The sequence below is a fragment of the Phlebotomus papatasi genome, chromosome 2 (genome assembly GCF_024763615.1).
Source record: "Phlebotomus papatasi isolate M1 chromosome 2, Ppap_2.1, whole genome shotgun sequence".
Classification (NCBI taxonomy): Eukaryota; Metazoa; Arthropoda; class Insecta; order Diptera; family Psychodidae; genus Phlebotomus; species Phlebotomus papatasi.
In genome coordinates, this window is record NC_077223.1 from 88,716,418 (window position 1) to 88,726,847 (window position 10,430).

At 34.3% G+C, this 10,430-nt stretch overlaps 1 protein-coding gene across 2 annotated transcripts in view; it reads left to right on the forward strand.

Annotated features, from left to right (window-relative positions):
- LOC129804896 (probable beta-hexosaminidase fdl) overlaps positions 1–10,430 on the forward strand; it is an 82,955-nt gene extending 72,525 nt beyond the window's left edge. For both annotated transcript variants that reach the window (XM_055852654.1, XM_055852653.1), the window contains exons 3-6: positions 1,498–2,175; positions 5,637–6,534; positions 10,084–10,178; positions 10,243–10,430. In XM_055852654.1, the coding sequence (XP_055708629.1) occupies positions 1,498–2,175; positions 5,637–6,534; positions 10,084–10,178; positions 10,243–10,402 (1,831 nt within the window). In that variant the 3' untranslated portion in view covers positions 10,403–10,430. The remainder of the gene's footprint in view (positions 1–1,497; positions 2,176–5,636; positions 6,535–10,083; positions 10,179–10,242) is intronic.

Genomic DNA, 10,430 nt, shown 5'->3' on the forward strand with positions numbered 1-10,430 from the left:
TTTGCCATCCCTTTTTTTTACTTGTACGTGGACTTATTTGCCATAAACTTCACTTTTTTTTATTACTTTCCACATTCTTTTACAGTAGATCCTCGCTATAGGCCATATTTGGTTCCAGATTTGACACTTGGCTCGCACTATAGTCCATGTCATTTTTTTTAAATTATCAACGACTTTTAGTATTGAAATTGCTCGACAGCCTCCACTTTCTTTGCGATTGTGGTACTTGTCCTTGCTCTCTTCATTATAGATCACAATTACAACAACTACTCAATAAAGTTTGCCAAAAATATTAAAATAATTATGATAACATTGCATGTCGCGTACTAAAAAACATAACCCAACTTAAAATCAGTCTTTTGATATCAACGGTCGATAAATTGTGGACTATAGGGCGATGGCCTATAGCGGGGCTCTACTGCAGAGGTGTGCAAGAAACCGTTGAAACCGAATTAACGTCAAATGAAACATGTACGTCAATGTTCAAAACGCTACTATAACAAACTTATTTTGACGTTAATTCGGTTTCAACGGTTTCTTGCACACCTCTGCTCTACTGTATTATGTTTTTTTTTACATATTGCTCCTTTAAATTATTTTTCGATTTTCTTTTAACTTGGAATTGGAATGGAATCACCAAGGACCGAATCAAGAAACTTCATGTTATAGAACTGGCGCTTAGTCCATTGAGCAATTGACTCTCTGTTTTTAGTATTTTTTTTTCAGTTTATTTCAGACCTTTCAGACTATTAAAAGAATGTCAAAGTTAAAAGATTTTAAAGTAGCTTTTGAGCATGATACCCAGTGTTTTCATCGTTTTCGAGTTGGCTTTTAAGGGCAGAATCACATTGACAATAAAATGCTCGCCGTAGCCTCACCGTATTTCGTTAATTTAAGCATTTTCATTGCAATTCGTGCGCAAATTTTCCATCACCGTATTACCTTATCTCATACTCGGTGACACTAGGTGAAAATAATATAAGAAAATTCAAGAAATAAAACCAACATTCGATAAACGGTGAGTATTTTTTGCTCACCGTTTATCGCATTTTTGTTTTATTTCTTCAATTTTCTTATATTATTTTCTCCTAGTGCCACCTAGTATGAGATAAGGTAATATGGTAATCGAGAATTTGAGTGAGAATTGAAATAAAAATGCGTAAATTAACGAAATACGGTGAGCATTTTACTGTCACTGTGATTCTGCCCTAAATCACATTTCCATTCATTGAAAGAATCACAGTTCCCCTAAGCTAAAACATCCGTATCAAATAGTTTTTTTTAATGGTTTTTTTTTTCTTGATGGATTGTGGTATTTCGTAAATTCAATTTGTGATAGATAATATATTTGGGGAAAATGGAGAGAAAATAAATAATATGAGAGAGAATTGATTGAAAAGAAGCTGTTTATACTATGAGTCAATTTGACTTGGGTAACAAACACTTGCTAGACTTATATTGAATTCAATAAATGCTTTCTTTTTATATTTATTGCAGTTTCGTCTCTGAGAAGACGTGGACGTACAAATGTGTGAATGATCGATGTATTCGACAGCACTATCTCACTGAGCATCATCATGAAAAGCGAATTCCCTTTCTCACCTGCTCTATGACATGTGGTGCTTCGAATATATGGCCCGAACCAACTGGAAAGGTGACACTGGGCAGTAAATCTCTTACATTTTCCACAGCACATGTTAGGGCACACATTGAGACACCATTTCAGAGGGTTGAGAATCTCTTTAGGGATGCTTTTCTGGTCTTTATGGATGATCTGCGATTAATTGAAAATGTTGACAAGGATGATAAGGGATCCCATGAGGCAGAAGGTCATGGTGGTGCTGAGGTCAATGAGATTCCAACAAGTGTTCCAGGTGCTAAACATCCCGATGATACTCGGTGCAGGGTAGATCATCCCTGTGACATTGATCAATTTGAGATTAGTGTTAAAATTCACAAATATCAAGACATTTTTCTCCGAATGGATACAGATGAGAGTTACAATATCACTGTAATGTCAGACAATCGCAAAATTAGCGTAAGAATTAACGCCAAGGGCTTCTATGGGGCCCGAAATGCCCTGACAACACTTCAGCAGATGGTTTGGTATGATGATGAGGATAAGTTACTGAGAATCATCAACCGGGCATATGTGGAGGATGCTCCGAAATTTGGGTGAGTGGCTCACAAAATGACATGAAGAATGCGTCAGGTCATAAATTTAATCAAGTTGGAGAAATTTGTGCTTTTTGCCGGGAATTTTGGGGGAAGTTTTGGACGAAGAAGGAGCTTTTAGCATTAATTTATGTGCTGAGCATTGCAAATTTACAATTTTACTCTCATTTATCTACACCCCATCCCCTATCCCATCATCAAAGTTTGGTGGGAGGCGGAAAGTTTTGTGTGTCTTTTGCACATCATATTTAAACACTTAATCACCTTGGTGGAGATGGTTTCACTTGCTTCTTGCCATTCCGTGGGTGTCTCTCTCTCTCTCACTCTCTGTTCGTGGGCAGAAGTGACGGGAGTCAATTACAGAACTTTCAGGATATTCAAGGGATTCAGGGATACATTTGTGCTGAGGATAGGGTCTTAAGGAAATCTGATTAATAATGCATTTTATACCCTTTGCAAGAATAACTGCCTAATCCAAAATTCTGATAGGGGAGTTTGGGGGGATTGCAAGCAGGTTTATTTTGCAAATCTTTTGAGAAAAATATATGATTTGTATCCAAGAATTGATTGATTATCTTGATAAACTGTGGAATTCGAGCAGTAACCATGTTTTCCCAAATTTATACAAGCATTAATTTCCCTAGTCTCCTCTATAAAGATTTAGAACTTGCTTTTAAAGTACGTTTATCTTTTGAAGATTAATAATAATTATACCAGAAGCTACAAAAAATAAACATCAAACGTTTTGTACAACTTTATTCACAAAAATTTGGTTGGGAAATTAACATTTTTTTGTACTAAAAATATAAACTAAATAAAAATTTTCTTTAAAAAAGTATAGATAAAAAAGATTTTGAATATTTCAACGTGAACTATTTGAGACGTTTTAGCTCCTAATCAATATTATTAAAATATTTTTTGCTCTATTTGTTTTATAATAATGCATGAAATTTAGTACAACTCTAACTCAAATAACTAATTAACTAATTTAGTACAATTCTAATGCATTATTTAATCTTGACAAATTTTCCTTATGTATTTATCATTTGATAAATCTTTAAACTTGCAACTTGATTTAGTACATGCATGTGCTAAATATTTACTGCACTTAAATATTTATAGCATCTACACAACTTAACATTTGCATTTGCATACAAAACTGCTAACCCTCAATATAAAATAATTATATTCTCCTTTTACTTTTAACATTGCAGTAAAAAAATATAATTTATCGTCTCATGTAAATTTAGTACATGGATGTACATAATTTTTAAATTCATTAAATTAAGTTAATTAACATTAAAATTTAGCAAAAAACAAAAAAATTTAATTTTTGAACTGATTTTATAAGTTAAAAATTGCTTGATATATTTAGTACATGTACATGATAAAACTTTAAACTTGCATCCTGATTTAGTGCATGCATGTGCTAAATATTAACAGTATTGGTTAGTATTTTTTAAAAATTAACATTTGCCTTTTTGTGCTCTACAAACAAAAATGTTAACTCTTAATGCCAAATTAATATTTTCTCTTAAAATTGCATTAAAAAATCATGATTTATGGTCTCATTTAATTTTAGTACATGGATGTGCATAATTTTTAAGGTGAAACTCAATATAAAATGTTAATTTTTGGACGGATTTTAGAAGTTAAAAATTCAATACATAAATTTGTAAAAAATTATACTCCATCCGTCCTGAAAAAAGTCGTACGTTTTTTTATATCGTTAATTAAAATCCAACTACAAGGTTCTTTACAATAAATTTCGAAGGAAAGAGATAGAGTCAGAGACTCCTTACAACAAAGAAAATAACTCTGATAATACTAAAACAAATAAAGTATAGAATAGCTAAATTCGTATTAATTGGTATATTGAAGAAGGAAAAAGAAGTATAAAAAACCTAATGGAAAAAAAGTCGTACGTTTGCTAGTACATTTTATATGAAAAAATGTTCGACTTTTTTTGGGACAGAGGGAGTATGTTATTATCTTTGTTTGATGTATTATCGATCTTCACAGATTCACTCTCTTTAAAGTAAAATTAATTTCATGTACTTTTTTTCATTTAAAAAAAATAAAACTTATGGCTTGTTGCAGCCGACATTAGACATATCTCCCTTTTTCCTTAATCATTTTAGCTTAACATCTTCATTCTCTTTTGTTCTTAATTTTTTTTAATATTTTAGAACATGTATTATATTTAGTACATGTCCAAATATGAAAATTTTCAAATTTTATAGTTCCCGTGGCTCAAAAAACTTTTAAATATTGTAAAATGATGTCAGTACAGTACTCTACTACAACTTCTTATTTAAAATTAGAATTTAATATCCCATGTTGAGTTTTAGTTCATATTTAGTACATATCAGTATTAGTACGTTTACTTCATCTGGTTAAATAGAGATGAGTGAACTTACATTTTTTTCTTTTATTCTAATCTTGTTTCTATCTCATAATTTATATAATATTAATCTCGATTGTACTAAAGAATACTGTATTCTTTTAGAACCTGTCAGATGCTTAAAACCAATCTAAATGTGACCTTTTTTATTTTTTCTCTTTTGTTTTATATTTCTTTTGTTTCGTATTTGAAATTACTTTTTGTTTCTCACTCCAAAATGTTATAATTCCTTTTAGAATTTAGCTTGAGCTAATATGTACTAAAAATTTAGTTTGTCCCAAACAACCCCCTGGCAAGTTAACCTTTTTATATGGAGCTATATGAAGCCAATTCCTAAATTGACCTCGGACTCAGCTCACAGTGCTCCGAGGAAAAAATTTATTTAAACAAAAATTTAGTATATTCCCTCCATACGGAAAGTATAATACGGAAAAACTTCTCACTTTTTAAATATTTAGCATAACGGTAGCGTATGCAAAAAAAAATTCCATATAAATTTAAATCGAAGTATGAGAAAGTGACTTCAAATTTCGATTCCAAACTTTGACGAACTTTGACCTTTTTTTAAATACAATAATTTCTGAATTCATTGCTTAATTTCTTTTACTTTTCTAAATTTCTGGCCTCCTTAGAACATCTGTGTACTAAAAATTAATTCGCATTCTGCAAACTGCAGATTTTCTTTTTTAATAAGTTTTTTGAATATTTAAAATAATTATAATTCATTCGTTATTTAATTAAAAAACAAAGTCTGGCTTGGTGAATTTAATGATCCGTTATTTCAGTAAGCATTTTTTAGCACTTAACTTCTGAAGTGCTTCCACATAATCGAATTTTCTTTGTATTGGTTCCTGTCTCGACTGTTTGGTGATTTTAGAACACAGCGAGGAATGGGAAAAATAGTCGAGACAAGAACCAATACAAAGAAAAGTCGATAATGCAGAAGCACTTGAGGACAGTAAAGCTCTAAAAAACATGTTCAGGGAGAAGATTTCCCTTGCCCTAAGATTTCCCAAGGCTGTTTTCCTAAATCCTTCACCATTTGTCTTTCGTGCAGATATCGAGGCCTTATGTTAGACACTTCGCGTCATTACTTCTCCGTGGATTCGATAAAAAGGACACTCTCGGGCATGGCCCTGAGTAAGCTCAATCGTTTCCATTGGCACATGACGGATTCCCAGAGTTTCCCTTTCGTCTCGCGCCAATATCCTCAACTTGCTGCCCATGGAGCTTATTCCAATCACGAAGTTTATACAGTTGAGGATGTACGAGAAGTGGTTGAGTATGCCCGAGTGCGAGGCATTCAGGTGATTCCGGAAATCGATGCTCCAGCTCATGCGGGAAATGGATGGGATTGGGGACCGAAGCATGGACTGGGAGAGTTGAGTTTGTGCATTAACCAACAGCCCTGGAGTTTCTATTGTGGTGAACCACCATGTGGTCAGCTGAATCCCAAGAACAACAATACCTACTTGATCCTTCAGCGACTGTATGCTGAACTTCTGGAACTCGCAGGACCAACAGATTTCTTCCATTTGGGCGGTGATGAGGTCAATCTTGAATGTTGGGGGCAGTTTTTCAATGATACAGATCTCCGTGGTTTGTGGTGTGAATTCATGCTGCAGGCTTTTCAGAGATTGCGAGTGGCTAATGGGGGCATTTCGCCCAAAATGACTGTGGTGTGGTCAAGTGGACTGACAAATACGCCGTGCCTGTCGAAGAATTCATTTGCCGTGCAAGTTTGGGGTGGAAGCACGTGGCAGGAAAACTTTGAGTTGATTGAGAATGGTTTCAACCTCATCATCTCGCACGTGGATGCGTGGTACTTAGATTGTGGTTTCGGCAGCTGGCGCTCCACGGGTGAGGGTGCGTGCTCACCCTATCGCACATGGCAGAATGTCTACAAGCACCGTCCCTGGAATCGCATGAGGCTCACTCCGGTGCAAGTTAAACAGGTAAAGTTTGCAAATATTTAAGGGGAATTTATCTTGCTTAATACTGCTATTCCAATAAAAAATGAAAATGAAATCTTTTCCTGTACATTTTTTTTAGCACATGGCTGTTCTCAAGTGCTTCTGCATTATCGACTTTTCTGTCTGTTGGTTCCTATCTCGATTGTTTGATAGTAATGGCGAGAACTAGGGAAAAAATCAAAACAGGAAGCAACATAGATAAAAATCGATAAAGCAGAAGTGATGTTCCTATGTGCTTCTGCATTATCGACCTTTTCTGTCTGTTGGTTCCTGTCTCGACTGTTTGATAGTTATGGCGAGAACTAGGGTAAAAAAGTCAAAACAGGAAGCAACATAGAGAAAAATCAATAATGCAGAAGTTCTGTTACTAAGTGCTTCTGCATTATCGACTTTTTTGTCTGTTGGTTCCTGTCTCGACTGTTTGATAGTTATGGCGAGAACTAGGAAACAAAATCAAAACAGGAAGCAACATAGAGAAAAATCGATAATGTAGAAGTCCTATTCCTATGTGCTTCTGTAATATCGACTTTTCTGTATGTTGGTTCCTGTCTGGACTGTTTGATAGTTATGGCGAGAACTAGGGAACAAAACCAAAACAGGAAGCAACATAGAGAAAAATCGATAATGCAGAACTCCTGTTACTAAGTGCTTCTGCATTATCGACTTTTTTGCCTGTTGATTCCTATTTCGACTGTTTGGTAGTTATGGTAAGAACTGGGGAAAAATTCAAAACATGAAGCAACATAAAGAAAAATCGATAATGCAGAAATGCTGTCCCTAAATGCTTCTGCATTATCGACTTTTTTGTCTGTTGGTTCCTGTCTCGACTGTTTTTCCCAGTCCTCACCGTGTTATAAAACCACCAAACAGTCGTGACAGGAACCAACACAAAGAAAAGTCGATAATGTAGAAGCACTTGAGAACAGTCACGTGCTAAAAAATGTTTAGGAGAAATATTTAATTTTCATTTATATTGGGAAACCACTATAACAGAATATTGATTAAGCCCAAAGAAACTTTCCGAAGAAAACATTTATTTATTCTTTAGTTAACTTTCCCGGTGGACTATACATTTTTTGTGGATTTTTCTTTAAGTTAAACCAGTAAGAAAATTTAATTCTAAATTCTTGAAATTTTCTGATAGGCATGAAGTGGACAAAAAATAGAATTTGAACTTTTTAAAAAGAATAATCCTTCTGAATATTTTCAAAATCGATAAAAATCGATTCTCTGGAATTAAAAAAATATATATATTTTAGAAGCATCTAATTGTTTATGCCTTTACAATTTACTGGGCAAAAAATCATCAGATAATAGATGAATTTTTAATCTGTAAAGGGAAAAGTAAATAAAAAATCTTCTACCCGTTACACGTAGTATTTTCAGTTGCTGCGGGGTAAGTGGAAGAAATTACATTACCTTTAATCGAAGCAATCAATATAGGTCAAGTAATAGAGTACTCGCTCTATAATGCACGTGTCCTGAGTTTGAATTCCCTTAAATGAAACAAAATGTAAGGAACTAATTATTTCAGGATATTTTTTATAAATCGTTGAAGTGCAAATGGTGACTCATTATCATTTTTACAGACAAAGGTTTCTAATTTCGCGAGTGTTTCGAATTCAGAGCAATACTACGAAGAGGACGTTCGAATAAAAACCTGTGCCAGTTAATAAAATGGGTAACCGACAGTGATTTTTCGGGCGATGCTAATAACTTTTATAACGAATTCAATAACACCGTGTATTTTTAATTGATAGCTCGTTATCACATAGATGACTAATTGCATAGGGCCTACCAAAAAACCAGTAATAAGCTCAGATAAGCTTATGGTAGCTCAGATTCTTTACAGGTGACCTCGAAATGCGTGTAATTCGGGGAGTTTGCAACTTTAAATACCTAAAAACTCGATTGTGAGTTGAATTTTGGGGGTAAAGAAACATGTCGAGTAAACTGTTGCTGTTGGTCGAAATGGATAAAATTGGGTCGACGCGATTCTTTACTTCCAAAATTGATCTCACAATCGAATTTTCATGCATTCCGAGTTGCACGCATTCCGAGGTCCCCCGTAAAGAATCTCATCTACCATAAGCTTTTCTGGGCTTATCACTGGTCATTTTCTATTTCAAATAGTCTGAGTTAGGAAGGCCAATGAAAGAAAAAAAAGTTCATTGAAATCGGTTAATAAACATAAGAGATAGAGTCCGGTCCATTTGAATACAGTAAGGGTCGGGGTACAGTAGGTAGGTGTAAAGACGTATAGGACCCATCGTTAAAAATATCTTGATCTCAGATACAATATATACTAAAATTTTATCTGAGATTCTAAAGAATCTCAGCTAACTACATACATTGAGGAAGCTTGATTACATTTCAATTTTTGAGGTCGTTTCACTTTCTCTTTAAAAAATGCTTTAGAAAATGCTTTCCGTAGTATTACTCTAAGCCTGCGGAGCAATTTTTACATTTCTTGGATTTCGCGAAGCAATTTTTGGATTCTTAGAATTTTTTAAAATAAATTTTTACATTTCTAGATTCTAGGTGGTTACATTTCTAGGTTCTAGGTTTCTGGGTTTCTAGGTTTCTCGAATTCAATCAATTGGAAATCAATTTTTCGGTTTCTTGGATTTTTCAAAGCAATTTTCGGGTTTCTCTGGTTTTGTGAATCAATATTTGGGTATCTCGAGTCTTGGGAACCAATTTTTAAGTTGGGTTTTTAAAGAAATTTTTCGGGTTTTAGGGTTTCGCTGAGCAATATTTATGTTTCTTAGGTTTCTCTTAATAATTTTTAGATTTTTCGGATTTTGTGGAGCAAATTTTGGGTTTCTCGTGTTTTACGAAGAGTTTCTCAGGCAACTGACAATTGTTTTATCAAATACGAGTTTAACCATTTAAGGACGATTGGGTCACCAACGTCCCCGGTGACCCAAAAATGAAGTTTTTCCTACGGTCATCTAAAGTTGTGTCTAAAAGGTCAGAAAAAGTGATTTTTTTCTGACCTCCGATTTTTGAACCTCTCGTCCTTAAAGGGTTAACCCTTGTAGTAAGAATCCTCAATTTATACAGGGGCCACTCTTCCCAAAATAATTTAAATAATTCAGTTTTAAGAAAGGCTTTCGAAGGCATACTTTTTCAACCCATTTGGACAAATTGGGGCGGGGATCATTAGTAAAGTCTTCAAATCTCTGACAAATCTATAGCGATTTGAATCGGTTTTAACCCTTAATAAGGACAAGTGGGACACCGGTGTCTTAAAAACATTTTTTTTTAGATATAGAAAGTTATTTTGTCCTCTAAATAGTCCGAAAATTTGGTTTTTATGTTTGGTACCCGGTGTCCCCTTCAAGGATTAAATCCGTAATTAAACAGTTTTGCGTGATTTTATAAATCGGCTTAAATCGGTTAAAAATCAGGAAAGATAGAAAATTACTCTGTGGAAAGTAAAACTTAGAATTTTGGGAGTTTTTCAGGTTTTCTCCGTTTGAAGAAATATGGTCATTTTAATTTTTGGCCTATCCTTACTCCTTCCAGATTCTCGGAGGAGAGGTGTGTCTGTGGACTGAACAAGTGGACGAATCTACGCTGGATTCAAGAGTTTGGCCACGTGCAGCTGCCCTCGCTGAAAGGTAAGTTTAATAAAATTTTTATAGGATTCTTTTTTAAACTGATTTTATTGCTGCGTGTGAATAGATTGTGGTCAGATCCAGATGATGAGCATGATTTCGATGCGGTCCATAAGGATGTGTTCAGTCGATTTTCCGTCTTTCGGAATCGACTTGTTCAGCTTGGCATAAAAGCCGAAGCGATATTTCCCAAATATTGTGCCCAAAATCAAGATGAATGCGTCTGACTGTTGAGATAATTTTTTTTTAGACAAA